Below are 18,396 nucleotides of genomic sequence, written 5' to 3'. Positions count from 1 at the left end.
TATTTATTGAAAGCCAGCTGTGCGACAGGATGTAGATCTAGCAAAAGAATCTCTTTTCTACTTTGGAAAGGTAACATGAGATCAACAAAAAAATGCTGTCCCTCTGTTTCTTGCCACTTATTCGTTCTTAACTCACTTTCAGAAAAGGGCAGAGAACTCTCTTGCTATTCCATCCAAACAAACAGCGGTAGCCTGGGGATTTCATTAAAAGTGCACCTCTCACTTATCACACTGCACTGGCCTTTCTCAACTGAGAATTCTACTGACCTGGTGCATTTGTTTTCCTGTGCCTGTGGACATTTTTCATAGATGTTTACCAGAAGCCGAAGGGGAAATCAGCTTTAGTATTAGCCAGGATGTTTCAGAGACATGCTACATAACTCAGATAACTGTGACCACATATGGGATACAATCTTAAGATGTAACTCGTTTGCCAAGACTTGAAAACACATTCCCTGGAGGCACACATGAAAAGAAAAGCTGGTCAGAGAGCAGCAGGGATCAGAGGATGCTGGGAATGGAGTGTGTGTCTGCGAGTCAGGAAGAACAGCCAGCAGCCCTGCAGAGAACACATGCCCCAGGCCTGAACTCTTGAAATTACGAACTTTTTATTTTCAGAAAAACTTTTTTTTAAGTTATTTTGAATAAATATCTATTTTTTAACATAGGCATAAGATAGAAATTATTATAATTTAACAGGTTCAGAAGCCAGTCAAGAACACTTCGTTTCGCCCATTTATACTCTTATTCCATGGGCTATGGTGTCTGATTTGGCGTTATTACCATCAGTATTTTCACTCACTCTGTTGAAAACTGTATTTTTGTAATTTCTGCTAATCTTGAGATTGCCTCATAATTAAAACTGCCACATAATCAGATACTTTGGGATTGCATGACCTGATTTAGGTCATGACCCTCAGCTTCGCCTAGTGAAAAACGCATTGTAAGAATGCCCTAGGGTCATCAAGTTAGACCTAGGGTAAGCAAAAACTATTAGGTTGGTGAAAAAGTAATCAAGGTTTTTACAACAATTTTTAACCTTTTAAACTACAATTACTTTTGCACCAACCTGATACTTGCTTGGCTCAAAGGGACGCATTTCCCTATTTGCCCTCTTAAACTCAGAGCTTGCTATAAAGCACATAATCCTCCATTGTTAATATTTGTGTTAAATTTCTGAGTCTTAAAAAATACTTGTTCACTTCTACAAGGCTACAGCTATAGCTACCCTATTATGTAGATTTGACATTCCTTCGGCTACTAGTGTTACTATTTTCTTTTTTCTTATCCAGCCTCTGATCATATGAAACCATTACACAGGCAGCAGAAATTAGTAGTGAAGGAATAACCTACATCCTACAGGAAACCGGGGGATCTCCCTAGCCTGGGCAAAATAATAATTAAAACAGCAAATGCCCAGTTGCACTAAAAAGAAGATTAGTATCAGTCGTAGGTACATGGACTCTCAAATTGGTTACCATTAAACATAAATGAAATCTTAATTATGTAACTAGTATCATTCATTAATAAGTTTTCCTAAAATATTATGGAAGCTCCTTCACAGTCTGAGACATGTCTAGCTTTTGTCAAAACAGTGAACTACATATGTGTAATTTGTAACCTAACTCCTCTTGGAACTGGACCCAATCCTTTCTTTTACTCATTGCAAAGGGGTCCTGTAATGTTAAACGTTTTCCCCCTACGCTCTATAATCCACATTTCAGTATTACCTTTTTGACTAGTCATCCACGAGACTTACTGATAAGCATTCAACATATGTTAGCTTATGGGGTATTCACAATCCTGTATGGCAGAAACTATCATCCCCATTTTATAGACGAGTAAACTGAGGCAAACAGCTTAAGAAATTTTCCTCAAATCATACAAGCTTCAAAGAGTCACAGCCAACATCAAAATTCAGATCTGCTGTCTCCAGAGTCTGCATCTGTAACTGCCAAGTTATAATCCTGCCTTCTTTATCATTCACCGCTTTTTTACAACAGGACCTCTTTTCTCATTATTTTAGCAATTTCCCCATTAACAATACAAAGGGGGAATTTGCTAAGGTTCTGGGTTCCTTCAATTCTAAGATGCCATCAATTTTTATCACACTATTAACTTTTTACTGTGGTAAGACACACGTATAAAATTTATCATTTTAACCATTATTAAGTGCACAGTTCAGTATATTAAGTACATTCACATGGGTGTGCAACCAACTTCATCATCCATCGACAGTACTGTTTTTCATCTTGCAAATCTGAAACTCTGTACCCATTAAATATTAACTCCCCATTCCTCCGTCCCCCCAGCCCATGGCAACTACTGTTCTACTTTCTGTCCCTATGACTTTATTGACTACTCTAGGTACCTTATTATTAAAAAGAAGAAGAAAAAATAAACAATTCCAGCTAAGATGTGTTTATATCCCACTTTTAAGATCACAAACACAATGCAACTTCTGAGATATTAAAGTGGGAGAAATCTAATATTATCAGCAAATCATTAAATCGTAAGCCTAAGACCCTCTACCTGTTGGATTCTCAGTGCTGCCTCAATTCCCTTTTGGTTTTAAAAGTAAAGTTCACCACAGGCTTAACACTGTGACTATTCATTTCATACTTATGCCTTGATTCATCCAAACACTCATTCCAGCTTTCCTCTTCTCTATTTGGGTATTGCCCTTTGCCGGCTTTCTTCTTTTATTCTTTCATTTTCTGTGTGCTTGAAGTAACACATGTAATTTGGAAGGATTGGGGTCAAGATGAGGGAATAGATATAAATAAATTGGATAAATATAAATAAGTTTAACTGAAAAAATGTACCTTTCTGGATCCACCTCTAGTTTATTTTTTAACTGCTGTTTTTAGGTTAAAAACTGAATATTCATAAGTTGTGTAAAGTACTTATCACTTTGTGGATATTTAACTTAAAACTGTCAAATATTAAGACAGAGAACAACCCAAAATACAAATTAACAGGCCATTATCCATTGAAGGAATAACTTTAACATAATAAACAATCAGTTCATTCAAATGTGCACTTCATTTTATCATTCAAGTGGCATTACAAATATACTTCAATACAAATATACTTATTGTGCACCTACTATATGCCAGGTGTCATTCTAGGCACCATGGATATAGTGAATTTTGTTTGTTTTTTTAATACAGGCAAAATTCACTGATTCATCATTTTACATTCCAGTTGGAGAGACAGAAAATAAATGATATAAATATGGAAAATCCACAGGACGTAAGTGGTGAGTGCTAAGAAAACAATAAAGAAGGGAAATGTAATACAAAGAATGAATATGTGAAATTTTAGATATAGTGGCCAGGGAAAGCTTCATTGAAAGCATAACTTTTAAGTAAGTACCAGGAGACTATGAGAAAACTAGTATACAGATATCTAGGGAGAGCTTTTCAGGCAGAGTGAACAGCCAGTCCAAAGGCCTGAGGTCCGTTTGCCCCGCATGTTTAAGCATCAGTGAGGAAGCCAATATGCCTAGAGTGGAGTGAAAGAGGGAAAGTGTAATGAGACATGAGGTCAGAAAATAATTACGAGCAACTCCTGTAAGGCCTTGCAATCCAGAGTCAGCATTTGGCTTTTGCTCTGAATGAGAAGTGACTATCGTTGAAAGTTTCTAAAACAGGAGTGCATGACATGATCCGGTTTATATTCAGATATCATCATCATCATCATCATTTTTACTCTTTTTCGGAAAGACTTTAACATAACAGGCTGAGTATGCATTAATGGAAGTGTTTTGGACACAAGCCTTTGTTTTGGACACCACTTGTTTTTGGACACAGGTTAAAAATTCAACCACAGGTACCTTTAATCTATGGCTACCATTGGCAGCCTCTGGATGTGGGCTAAGAATAGGTTCTTCTCCCACTAGTAAATTCCTTTCCCATTACATGCCGAATAATCAGAAAAATCTAGAGTAAAGAAGGGTGAGACAGGAAGTAGAAATAGCCTAAGGAATATTCTGGGAAACATCTAATTTTAGTGCATGAAGCAATTCCCCGAAGAAATTAGAAAAGCCAGATACTTAAACCTCTAGAGGAGAAACTTGCAGAACAAATATAAAGTATAATAACAAGGCATCACGTATTACAAAAAATAAACTATCTTTAACTGTCAAAGTTGTGTAGCTGCACCACCGCTAAAACATTATCGTACTATTTGCGCTCAGAAAGGGGAAGGCATCTTGGCTGGGGACATACCGTGTTTTCCCGAAAATAAGACCTAGCCGGACCATCAGCTCTAATGTGTCTTTTGCAGCAAAAATTAATATAAGACCCGGTAAGAAGGTAGCAGATAATATATTATATTATATTACATTACATTATATTATATTATACACGGTCTTATATTATATTAAAATAAGACTAGGTCTTATATTAATTTTTGCTCCAAAAGATGCATTAGAGCTGATGGTCCGGCTAGATCTTATTTTCAGGGAAACACGGTAAAAACATTCAGCATGGCCTGGTTGGCACCAGTATTTTGCGTCATGTCATGTGAACATGTTTTAGCTGTACGATGTAGATTATGGTTCCCAAAGAAAATATTAATAACTTCCATATCTACCACAGATCCAAAAATAGACCTTAATTCTTTCATACAATTTTCATTGGCTTTTATATAAACACAATTAATTCATAAGCTTAGTAATGTAACTTCCTCTAAATACTTACGAAATAATACTTTTTCTATCTTCTCCTTTGAATATGTTTTTGTGATATTCTATTGATTTTATGTGTTTGACACATATTAAATCCATGGTATTTACCACTGTATTCAGGGAAAGGGGAGATCTGCATATCATCAATTTTTGAGAAGGATGCCTAGAAAGAGACCTCATTTTTCAGTGACTAAGAACATCATTTAAAGCCCAACTCCACAACTTAACTCGCACACTGGAATTGAAATGACTGCCACAAACCACTAGATGGCCCTTCATATCAAATATTGCTAAAAACCGTTGCTTTTTGAGGTGTCTGTTCACTGTACTGCCTATTTAGAATTGCTCTTTACAGTAAACCACCCAATATTATTGAGAGAGTATCTGTTATGTGCATTCTTTCTCTTACCGGACTATTTGTTCTAAGCCACAATAGGTCATTCTGATACAATCTCAAAGCTCGTCCAGCACTGTAAGAATAATCAGGTGACCTGCTGGCACTCATGAAATGTACACTAACAGCACATTTTAAAAAATTATCCTTAGAGTCAAAATGTAATTGGGATATCTTAAGGGCAAACTTGTTGCCCTATAATTTTTACTCTTGTTCTAATTGGCTAGAAATTTTGGAAAAAGAAGCAAAAAGCTTCACAGCATGGAATTTGTAACATGCAGACACCTACCATTTGACTCTGAAGCCATTCAATGAGTGTTTCTGCTGTTGAATCTGGAATCTGGCATCTCAAGCCTTCCTTCTCATCCGTTTCCATCATCTCTAACAATCCACGCAGGTCTTCCACAAGGTGCAGAGCTCGCAAGCTTCCCATGAACGGGGAGGTGGGAGACTGGCAATCAAAAATCCCATTGGAATATTCCAGAGCCTTAGAGCCTAGGATAAAAAAAAAAAAAAGTCACAGAGAAAGCAACAGAATTTATATTAGATAACAAACTAAAGCTGAAGGTGGCAAGCAAGTCCAGTCACAGTGAGCAATAACCAAAACAAAAAACAGGGAAAAGATAATTCGACCATGTAAATCTCTCCAAGACCTAGTTATCTAGTGCAAAAATTAAAACTACATAATTGATGGTAAATATCAGTGGCCAAATACCTAACAGGGAGGCCAACCGTGTGGTATAGTAAGAGGATAGTGGGCTTTGGTGTAAGATGTGCTGACCTCATAGAAAGAAGGGATAAGAAGGTAGCAGATCAGTTTGTGGGGAGCCATGCATTCCAAAAAACACAAATTTTAGGGGCCATAAAGTCTTTAAATTTCCTATAAATAAGTTACACATTGAGGTGGAAATTGCAGGGCATAATTTCAAAGGTAAGAGGATCAGCTCCCAGTTAACTTACCAGAATTTAATCTCTGAAGAAGTTCAATGATTACATGTGTATACTCATATTTGTACATGTATGAGCATGTATGGGCATGTGTATGTAAATATTTTCCCCATGATTGTTTGCGGAGCCTAACATCAAATGCTCTTGCTAATTTTAGCTTAAAAAAAAAAAAAAAAAAACAGTTTTACAGCCATTTTTGTTTTCTATTATTTATAAAACATTCTGCTACTTACATCCACATAACTGACCCACAGTCCATTCCGAAAGCACTTGTGTATACCTCTTCATCTCTTAGATTTTTATTTTCTGGTCTGTCAAATATACATACTATCAAATATAAGGACTGACTTTATACTTATATATCATTAATTATGATATTTAGGCTATCACCTCATGAATCTGAAGGTCTTACAATTAGGTGAGACCTGTGAAACAATGTGTAAGTTCTCTCTCCAGTAGGCCATCTGGCTTGATCAGTTCTAACAATGGGGAGAGGAATTCCCTTCCAGCTAATCCATCCCATTGATCTACCTAATACTGGGACAAAATCTGCCAAACTCTAATAATGGCAACCATTGATATGTTAGGCACAATGCTAACTAAATGCTTCATGTAACCCTCGGAATCAATCCCCTCAAGATCCCTTTAGAGCTGAGATGAGAACGCAGAAAAATATACATTGAGGAGAATATGTCAGGGGGAGGGAGGGACAGAAGAGCATTAAAACCCAGACAGGCTCTAATGTCTTATTCCTCAGTTTTAAGCAATAGGATAATCTGATGATATTATTAAAAATACATGAGCCCTTGATAACCCTCTATCCTGTTAAGTCTCTGTCACCAAACAAAGTGGGGATAAGGGAGAGATGTGTATTTAGAAAAATTCCCCAAATGTTTGTAGTCATTTCTCCTCCTCTCTCTCTCTTACCTCAGTTGGAGGTATAATATTAACAGAGGTTAATTTGAAAACATAAATCCAGATCCTGCCCACAATGCTACTGGACTGACTTAGTTTGGGGTGGGACCTGAGGAATCTTGATTTTCTTAATAACTCTAATGTTGACAGGAAAAAATACACTAATCTAGTGCAGTATATAAAATATAAATCCTTCAACTACTGTTGCAGAAATAGCACTTCTCTCATCTTCATTTTCACCACAAGTGTAAGGTAAAACTTCTGGTAAGAGTCTAGAATTGGTTCTAGTTATGTTTTCTGAAATTGTGACAGAGTAATGCCCCAAGCAACAATACACTTTTTTAGGTTAAGTATAACCAATTCCTTACTAGATGTGGTGGTTAAACTCTTTGCCTTCGTGCTAACCTCCTCTAGATAAGTTTTAGTATTCCAGTGATCCTTTGAAAATGATATTCCATGAACTGAATACAGTACTCTAAAGGTATGGTCTTATCTACAAAGGAGATCAAATTGAAGTCAGGTCTCCAAGACATCTAAGGATAACAAAGGAGGCCAAACCATGACATGCCACTTCCCTCAAAAGAAGAACCTTCTGAAAAGGAAAACACTTATGGTTTCTTCAAGCCACCCAAACAGAGTAGAATAGAATTTATGACCAAAAAAAAAAGTAAGCAGCTGGGGTAGGAAAACTAGATTCCAGGAGCAGTAAAGGCCAGCTATGTCCTGACCCTGATCAACAAGTACATTCATGACAACCAGAGCCAATAGCCCATTCAACCCTCTTCCCGTAGTACTGGGTATTTATCTTGAGACAAAATACAAAATGTGACACGAGACCTTAGGTAGCCACCACTCTTGAGAGACTGCAAGAGAGTGAAAGAGTTCGCCTATTAACTAGTCAGTCCCCTCAGCCATGATGAGAAAACCAGGAAGTGATGGTCTGCTGCTTTTGCTCAGCTTCCATAATAGAAGATTCTTAACAAGCAAGTAATAGGATCAGACTGCGCTTTAGAAAGGTGATTCTGGTGGTTTAGAGAAAGATGGACTAGAGCAGGAAAGCAAGAGTGTCAGGAACATCAAATGAGAGCATTGCTTAGATAAAGAAAGACAATGGTAGCATAGACAGGACACATTTTAGAGAGGGGGAAAAAGGGAACAATAGCATTTGGTATAAGGTAGAATTGATAGAACGTGATTGACTAAGTTGGGGGATATGAGGGACAAAAGTGTGTAGAATGACTTAAATTTCTGTTTAGGAAACTGTGTGGATGAAGGGCTATGAAATTAGCTGAAGACTACTAGAGGGGTTTCTGAGGAAAGATAACGAGCTCAATGTTTTAAATAATGACACTGATGTGTCTATACAGGACATTCCAGGGGAGATATCTGATTGGCAGTTAGAAACAGGGACTTGAAGCTTAGCAAAGAATTGGAAAAGTAATTAGATGTGAGAGTCACTGGAAAAGTGTTGAATTCAAGGGAACAGATCAGAACATTCATGGATACTAGGTAGAGCAGTATCCCTCAAAGTGTGGTCCACATACTGCCAGCACCCGGATCACCTGGGAAGCAGATTCATTATCCTTAATCAGAAGCCTAGGATGGTACTGAAACTTTTGACATTTTAAAATAAAATTTAAGAATAATTCTGGAAGAAAATGGAGAAGAGGAACAAATACAGTACCATAGGGAACCAAACTAAAGTCGTTGGAGAGAGACAATAGATGAAAATAAGAAAATGGAAAGGTAATAAAAGAGTTATAATGAAAAAACCAAGAGAGCAGAATAAATGGCATGATTCCATTTTTTTAGAGGACGCAGATTACCTGCTATAATACCATCCATTTGCTCCAACGCTGCAGCCAACATGTCACTTGCATCACTCATCATTTTGATATTCGTCAAGGGCAAATTCCAACCTAGATCTGAAAAAACAATGATGTTAGCATTACATCCTCTAAATGATACACACTTCCTGGCAGGTTTGATAATTCAACTTCAAATTATAGCTCCGCCTAGCAGACAAACACGGAGAATGTCTAAGTAGTAGAGCTGAATCAACTGAACCATTTAACAAGTGTGGCCAATAATCAGCTACCGTACTGCAAGACCACATGCTACCCCTGTGTCAGTTAATAAAATCAGTAAGACTCAGTTCTTGCACTCAAGGTGTTTAAAATTCAGCAGAACGGTTTCCATGCTGTTCTCTGTACAGCTCTGGGTCCCTGTGAAAGGCACTGGGGATGGCTGTGGAACCTTGTTGAGGGCCATGAGGCATGCTGAGTAGAGAATACTTCTTTTTCCCTGCACCAGCCTTACCCAATGTCTGCTCATTTAATTTTGCCTTTTTTTCTTTATAGAGAATTAATTTAATTGTAAGAGTTGCCTAATAAAGAGGTTCATGAACAAATATACTACACACATATCTGTTATTTTATAAAGTAATAGTAGTAACCATGTACTGAATGCCTACAGTGGTCCCTACATATTTATATAAATTACCCATAATCCTTAGTCATGACAACAACCCTATAAAATGGATAAATTCATCTCCATTTTATAATTGAGACCAAAGACGTTTGTTGATTTTTTGCATAGAAACATAGCAAATAAAGCAAAAAAACATTTTTAACCTAGATCTGTCCTATTTCCTCTATAATACTGAATTTCTGTTTATTTGAGCTTATCTGAACGGTAGGTTTATACTGAAATTGTGTCAAAAACTACTCCCTCTTTTGCCTGTTAAAAAATCAAAATTATCCTTGCCAAAAATTTGGTCATTAACAGGAAAAAGTCAAATTATGTAATCTTCAATGTCATTTAATGCATTTCAGGTACCTGTCTAAGCATCCATATAAATTCTCCCAACAGGCCTAAAGAAGGCTCTTGCTACTTTGCAGATACTGTGATGTATCTGCATCACAGATGCACAGTAGCAAAACAAATAACATGAGAAATAAAGATTATGCTATTTCACAGAAACCTTTGCCCTCTGTTTCCAAGCAGCCAGATTTCACTTACCACTTTATCTTTACAAACATATTTACAATTCTGATGAACAGCTTCTTGGATCAGTTCTCTACTGCGTATTCATTCCAATAAAATGTCATTTAATCATTGTGAAATATTACTTTGATTTTATAGTTTTTATATATTGCATCTAAGAATTTGCCAGAACTTTACTCACTTCAGAAAATATAAAATATCACTACCATGTTATGTGGAAATACTACAGCACAAAAATACCCAAAGCATGTGTTTACAGTCACCCAGACATCAGAGAGTTAACAAGCAAGGTTATGAACCTAGGTAGTTCTCAAAAATTTACTTGCACATTTAGCTAGCGAACAGTTCAGAGAGGGGGCATCAATTTAATAATCACATTTCAGGCGGAATACTTAAAACGTGAAAAATGCGAACAAAGATTAAGCCAAATAGCATACAGTCATTGACTTTCATATAATTAAGTGGCTTGCATTCCCTTTCATTTTAAAAGTTGCACTTCAAAGAGCTCTAGATACTATGGTGTATATACACACACACACACACACACACAAACACATATATATCATAGTATATACACACATATATATAATCATAGTATACGCGCATGCACGCACGCACACACACACACACACACAGTGTGCCAAAATAATGTACACACATTTTAAGAAAGGAAAAATCTGTATTAAAATTGTGATATTCAATATATACCGATAACAAAAGATGAATACAAGTCATGTCAGGCTCAGCTATAAATATGTAAACATGAGGAATGCTAATAAAACAAAGTGATGCTCACATTGAAAAAAACTCTCATTGCCTCACTAAATCAGAAAAACAAATATTTGCCTTTGGTACCAATTATATTTTGTGTAGAGCATGAACACATTCAACTATAACAAGTCATTATCTATTTCTTCAGTTCTGTTCATAGAGCCTTTCAAATGCTACGGCATGGAGGTCTGAAAACGCAGCCCATGCTTTTCAAAGTGGTGAAAACCCATTTTTAAAAAAACTTTCCAATTCTTTAGATACCAATCCTTTGTTTACTATCATAAAAATACGATGATATTACATTGTTATAAAAGTTTATAAATGCTTACTCTTGATCTCTACATGTATCACGTAATAGCCTACATGTAACTGTAAGGAGAAGACAGACAGTGAGAACAATAAATATGTATGTAATGTGTATGGCAAAGGCAGTAGGTGGTTAGGGTTAAAAATGGAGCAGGACAAGAGGGGCCAGGAGTTTGGAGGGGTTTGCAAATTAAATAGGGAAGTCAGGAAGAGTGACAGATTCAGAGGCCAAAGATCTCTTTAATATGTTAAAAGTAGTTAATTATAGGTGGTCAAGTTCAGTGGTATTCCAAATATAGAACTTCTATGAATCAATAAAAAAATGGGATGGGTAATGGCATTAACAGACATATAATAGAAGAAGAAACACTTTTAACCAATAAAAATATGAAGAGATGCTTACTGTATTAATAACCAAGGAATTTAACACCACAGTATGATACTGTTTTATATCCAGTCTGTTGGCAAAAAAAAAATAAAAATAAAAATAAAAAATAACACTACTAAGTAATGTAGTGGATATGGATTCATAGAATCTCTTCTAGAATGGTAGTAGGAATGTAAAATGAGCTAAAATTAAACATTCATACTCATTTTCAATCTAACATTATTGGCTCCAAAGTATATAACCACAAGCAATACACAAATATTTACAGTAGAACTCTTCACAAGGACAAAAATGTGGAAATGACCCAAATGTCCATCAATATGAAAAGAGATGAACAAATTGGTATATTTATACAATGGAATTACACACAGTTGTCAAAACTAAAGAAATGTATGTATAGTATGAACAAATCTATGCAATATAATAGCAAATGAAAGAGTAAGTCTCTGGTAAATTCAGCAAGACATTTTATAAAATTAAAAATAATTAAATACAAATATACATATGAACTATATATAGACTCAGTGTAAGCATGTGCACAAATTAAAAAAGGAATGATAACAAGAAATTCAGAATGATGGCTACCTCAAACCAGGGACATACTGGGACAGACTAAAAAAAGAGTTACATAGGTAAACGAAAGTCAATGTCAAGTTTTTGAGTCAGGTAATGAATTCAAAAGTGCTTATTGCATTATTTAAAATGACAAAATGAGAATTCCATTTCTGATAATGGTAGAATATATTTTATAGGACAAATTGTCCCACAAATAGCAATATAAAACACTACATAAAAACAATTTTGAAGAAATAAGAGAGCCACAGAAGCAGGTAAAAACTGGAAGGAATTCATTCTTGAGTAAAGGGAACCATGTGAGTGAGATTCAGGTTTATACAGCTTTTCACCTGCGGACACACCTCTCAGTCCATGGGAGGCAGAGTTGCTAGGACTCGTGAAGAAAATCACAATCTTTTTGGTTCAAAGGATAGAAGGGGGTACAGTGCCTACATTACATACAAAGATGTTTAATACTAATTCATGGTAGACTGTGGTAAGTTAAGAATAGATAATGTAATCCATTAAAACTATTAAAAAAAGACATATAAACAAAAATGCCAATTAGGATGATGAAATGGAATACTAATAAAAACCTCAATTAATCTGGAAGAAGGCAGTTATGGTGAACAATGGAGAGATGGGATAAGCAGAAATCAAATGGCAAGATGGTAGATTTAAACTCAATGGTATAATCACATTAAATATAAATGAAATAAACACTATTAAAAGTCAGACTGGTTTTAAAAAAGACAGCTCTAACTATATGCTATTAATTAAAAATATAAAGTGAAAAAATGAAAAATGAGATGCCATGCACATAGTAAGCCTAGGAAAGAGGAGTGGCTATATTAATGTAAGAAAAATAGCTCTCAATCAAGGAATATTACTGGAAAGGTATTTTATAAGGATAAGAGTCAATTCACCAGGAGGTCGTAACAATTCCAACTTTTTTTTGCAACTAATAACAGAGCGTCCAAATACATGAGGCAAAAAACAACACAATTGAGGGAGAATAACCCAAATTAAATCCTTTTGTATTTAATCTAATTGTTGATATGGTTAGATTTAAGTTTACTGTCCTGCCATTTTTTTCTGTTTGTTCCATCTGTTATTTGTTCGTCTTTTTCAACATTCTTTTGGAATGGTAGGCAAGATAGGGAAAAGAATCCAGTAATAGTATAGAAGATTTGAACACCATCCACCATTTTGACCTAATTTAATTTATAAAACAAAGCACTCAAACGCAGAATATACATTCTTTTCAAGTCCACATGTTATATTCACCATGATAGGCCATGTATGCAAAGACACAAAATAAGTCTCAATAAGTTCCAAATGGGCTTTAAAGCAGGACACAGGAGACTTAACAACAGCCACCTGAGTGGTAAAGTACTAACACTAAGAATAGAATTTCCATATATATTAAAATTCTGGCTTGCCCATGGCTTGAGTTATTTCAGAGGCAGACTAATTTAGTGAACATCTGTGTTGATAAAGCTATGTCAATTGTCGTGGCTGGGTCAAAGTATTTTTAAAAATAGAAAGGCTACATAAAAAGGCTTCAGAAAATCCTATGCCCTTAAAAAGATTTTCCTGTATCCTCAAAATCATTTCTGAGAGGAAGATTCACCTGGGTGTCCTCACATACTTAACACAATGGATGTTATTCCAATACAATAGAATATTATTACTCCACAATAAAAAAGACTGACCTATTGATACATGCTACATTATGTTGAGCAAAAGAAGCCAGACATAAACAACTATGTACTGTATGATTCCTTTTATATAAAATTCAAGAATAGGCAATCTATGGTGATAGAAGGTAGAACAATAGTTACTTATAGGAAGTGGCAAATAATTAAAGGAGATACTGGAGGATTTCCTGTTCAATATGTTGATTGAGGTTTGGCTACACAAGTTTATACATTTGTCGAAACTCATCAAACTATACATTTAAGATGTGTATATTTCACTGTATGTAGATTTCATCTCAAATTTTAAAAATTAGGAATAAAGATGATTTTTAGAAATTAAAAATTACATTTTAAAATGAACTAAATAAATGGATTAATGTAAGTAGGAAATACATGGACTTACAGTGATAATGTCATGAATCAAGGGTAATGAATAATCCAATTACAGACCTGAGGTCCAAAATAAAAGACTCAGACTATCTAGGTCCCTTTGTTCTAATTCTTTGCTTATCCAGAAAACTGATTATAATTTTTTCTTTTCGGTGGACAAAACCATTTAGAAAATTCAAACTTCAACATTTAATGATCCAGCAAGTTCATTTCTATATTCTATATAGCTAATATATACTTCTTTGAATAACTTGCTGAAGGCAGCTACCAGGAAATACAGCTACAACAAGGGAATAAAGTTTGGGTTCAAGGTCATAGCTCAAACTGGAGAAACCCCTTACTTGTTGGGTGACCAGAAAAGACCAGCTGTGTTTGCAGGCGTCCTCAATCCAGTAGTTTTCTATCCCAATGGCTTAATAAAACTAAGTTTAGAAAAGTCTTCAGAAAAGTAATCTACTGGGAATAATATTCATATATTAGAGTGTCAAAAAAAGACCCAACAGAAGCATGTTTTGTGTATATTTCAAGCTTGGTTAGGACCCATTTAGAGCAGATTTGAATGGGATAAAATATCAGGGAAAGTTCCAGCAATGGGTGTGGTGGCTAAAGCATTGGCAGCAAACGAAAATTTTTTGCAAGGTTGCTGACTAACTGATGTTTTAAGTCAGGCTGGCTGCCCAGTCTCTCTGTGAAGAAAGAAAGGCTGTACGAAAATTACAAAGTTTGTTTTAAACTTTGGTTGGAATTACACTTAGCCTAGCTTTCTCAGCTTTCCTTAGGTAAAATGTTCAGGTTTGAAAGAGAACCTCTAATTTTGTGCCCAGAGACGGGCACAGTTCACTGAGATGAATAAGACACTTAAAAGAAGAAATCCCGTCATTGCAAGAGAGAAAGTTTACATACATTCCACTAGGCTGGTGGAGTGCCATGTTATTATGTGGGCATTATGAAAACAGCATATTTTCCTACAAATTACCCACAGATTTCTCACCAGTTTTTTTCCCAAGATGCTTACTAGGGATGTTAATCAATGACACAATGATTTCCAATGTATGCAGCAACACAATCTTCGGAAAGATAAAATGTCTTAAAAATGAAAAGACCAAAAGTATGTAGGAAGGACTAGCAGTGGTTATCAAGCTGTGGTTTCTGGACCACCACCACCAGCAGCAGCAGCAGCAACAGCAGCAGCGACACCTGGGGTTAGTCAGACTGTAAAGCTGTGGGTCCCACCCAAGACCTACTGAATTAGAAACTCCAGGGGCAGGGCCCAGCAGCCTGGGTTTTTATAAGATGTCCCTGTGATTCTCATGCACAATCACTGCGCTAAGTATAAGAGGCCCTCCCTCTTTCCTCCTGGGACAAGCCCCACCCAGATGAGGTTGGAACTGGTTATGAAGGTAAACAAGTACAGAGCTCCTCTCTCCAGGCCCCCAATTCTTACTTTTGATCCAAAAATAACAGCTTTGAAGAAGCAATTATGTTCAGTCCAAAAAAAAAAATCTCTCCCTTTCAACTTCAACTACTATGTCTTTATATCTGCAACATGCTAAGATTCTTAAGCAATCCTCCTTGCTTTCTGGTTCTCTGCTATGTATCTGTCATTACATACTTTCTCCTCCCTACAGTTATTAGTCCAAATCCTTTTCACCGCCAATCTGCTCTAACATCCCTAGAAAACTAATTCAGAATCATGTGAAAAGGGAAACACGGTCAGAAGTGGGGGTTAAGAGGCATGGGAAGCGTTGAAAACAGGAAAGGTTGAGGATGCTGACAGCAAGGGTAATTCACATTTACAAAATGTGTCCAACTCTAAAATAGGTATAATATTGATGATATAACTAGAAATTCATACACTGACTATATTTGAAACTATTAAAGAATTATTTTAACTTTTAAGTTATAACAGTTCTTTTTTAAGAGCTATTATTTTTTAGAGATCATTAGCCACCTAGTCATGGATGAAATAATACAATATCTGGAATTTGCTTTAAAATAATAAATACAGAAACAGGATAAAAATATAGATGAAACAAGATTAGCCATGATTTGATAATCATTGAAGGTAGGTGATAAGTACATTGGGTAACATTATATTATTCTACCTACATTATCACATATTTGAAATTTTCCATAATAAAAATATTTAAATTTTTCATTCATATCTTTAGACAATAAGATTTTCAAAGACCTCTGACCATAATATATCGTCTTAAGTGTTTTGTTTTTCTATCATAACCTCAAGCATACCAAGGGCTCATCAAATATTTACAAACCAAATAAGAAAACACTTATGTTAACCACCTGGATAAACAAACACACACTCAGAAAAGGGAACAGTGTCTCCCAGATAGAGAATTGCAAGGCAGCGCATAACAGAGGGAGTATTAATGACTGTGCATTAGTAAAAGTTACTTATCTTGCTCACTAAAATGAAGAGCCACAAAATGATGGGGCAAAGCTGGTAAGTATTCAAATAAGTGAAGCAGCAAAGGAAAACAAAGATAAAAGGAAATGAGCTTTTCCTTTTATTCTATGCTATAGCTTATTCTATGCTATGATATTTAGAAATGAAGGGAATCGATAAAAAGGTTCATACGATAAGCCAAGATTCACTTCTTGAATAAAAGGATGTTGCTTCTGTGAAAAACTGATGTGTATTAAAATATCAGTAAATCTGAAGGTCTTGTGATAAATGAAAAGAATTCCCATTTTTCCCTGTCTACTATTATTGGAATTAGGACTACACGAAGAAGTTAGGAATTTGCCCCAGGTAACTCAGGAAGTCCAAAACCCATGTTGTTCCCAAGTCTCTCACTGATTCACAGTAGGCATTTATCAAACAGCCAGTATACCCTGACCGGGATCACCAACCTTGACCTTTCTTAAGAGCTTCTAATCCGAATTATACATTTCCAGAATACCTACCCTGCCGGCCTCTTCTGCTGCACAACATACCCTCCTCTGAACATACCCCTGCTCTCTTCTCTCTCTCTGCTGTCACATGAGCTGCTTCTTCTCTGCCTGGACCACCCTTCCACGCCCTGGTAAACACTTTCGAGACTGCAGCTCAGGCATCCTTTCCTCTAAGGCCTTGCTGACTCCTCTCTGAGCATCCATGGCATGACTCCAGGACAGCCTTAATTTTACAGTACTTGTATCCTTGACTAAGCTGTGCGCTCCTTGAAAACAGACTGTGTTTCTGATCTCTGCATCCCCAATATCTTGTGTGGTGGACACAAAAGGCCTGCTCCAGTGGCTCCTCAAACACGCACTTTCATGTCGTAAGTATTTAACTCCTATCATCCCTGTTTTGCCCAATAGCGTGACCTTCCTCTTAACTGATTAAGCCAGAAACCTATCTGCTCAGCTTACCGTTTAAGAGAAATGTGGATACATTTGATCATTGCTATCACCCTTCCTCTCTACAATCTTACAAAATGAATCTTCATGCTCTTCAAAGTGTAGGTGAACCAAATTCACTGTGCTACTTTGGAAGGACATTATTCCTAAGAGTTTGCAAACTTAGTTCCCAATAAGATGGAGTATCATAAAACCTGCCTGAGCAGGTTTTAACTTGTAATTTTCCAACCCATACTGTAGACTAACCACCTGTAACAGGCTCATCTGTCTCCTAGTTTCCTACCCAGGTCTACCAACCTAGTTTTAGCTGGCTAAGAGTTAAGCATTTCCAGAATGTGGGACCCAGGCACACATCCTACGGAGGGAAGGGGTGTGTAATAGCTACTCAGAGCTTTGAAAGGGGGGGAAAGGGCAAGTTGTCTATATAGAAGCACACTCTAAATAAGTGTTTTATAAACTGTGTCATGACCCCTAAGATTAGAAGGTAGTGAAATAAACTTAGTAGACTGCAATCAACATTTATTTAATAAAACAGAAAACATCAGAGTGTCTCATAAGAAAAGCTTAAGTACTGTTTTGTGAAACTTTTGATTCAGTTATTATATACACATCTGCATGCAATAAATATTGAAGGCCTACCACGTGCCAGGTATTGGAGATAGAACAGTGAAAAAGACAAGCAATAAAAGAAAACTATTTCTGCCTTTAGGAGGCTGACATACCAGTGGTTTCAGAGTGTGTGTTTATGTGGGCCTGTATATAAAGGTACTGTATCATAATACGTATAAGAAAGTAGATCTTACACTGGGTCAACAACATTTGAGAAAAACTGCTCTAAAGTGGTGCTATTTAAAATGTGGTCTGTGAACTGGTGTTGGTCCACCAAATTGTTCCTGGTCTACTCTAAGATAAGAACAGAAATTCAGAATAAGTATTTAGGGAATGTTATAGCAACCTGACCCGCCTG

At 36.2% G+C, this 18,396-nt stretch overlaps 1 protein-coding gene across 24 annotated transcripts in view; it reads right to left on the bottom strand.

The window, feature by feature from the left end:
• PPFIBP1 (PPFIB scaffold protein 1) overlaps positions 1 to 18,396 on the bottom strand; it is a 172,812-nt gene that overhangs the window by 46,437 nt on the left and 107,979 nt on the right. For all 24 annotated transcript variants that reach the window (XM_088798563.1, XM_088798585.1, XM_088798559.1 and 21 more), the window contains 2 exons: positions 8,777 to 8,875; positions 5,377 to 5,582 (listed from right to left, as the gene is read on the bottom strand). In XM_088798563.1, coding sequence (XP_088654689.1) covers positions 5,377 to 5,582; positions 8,777 to 8,840 — 270 coding nt within the window. In that variant the 5' untranslated portion in view covers positions 8,841 to 8,875. Of the gene's footprint in view, positions 1 to 5,376; positions 5,583 to 8,776; positions 8,876 to 18,396 lie in introns of those variants that run through there.

The sequence above is a fragment of the Rhinolophus sinicus genome, chromosome 1, assembly GCF_057876585.1.
Source record: "Rhinolophus sinicus isolate RSI-liver-muscle chromosome 1, RSI-T2T, whole genome shotgun sequence".
Taxonomy (NCBI): domain Eukaryota; kingdom Metazoa; phylum Chordata; class Mammalia; order Chiroptera; family Rhinolophidae; genus Rhinolophus; species Rhinolophus sinicus.
The sequence above is the reverse complement of the archived record's forward strand: the minus strand, read 5'-3'. Positions and strand labels throughout refer to the sequence as shown.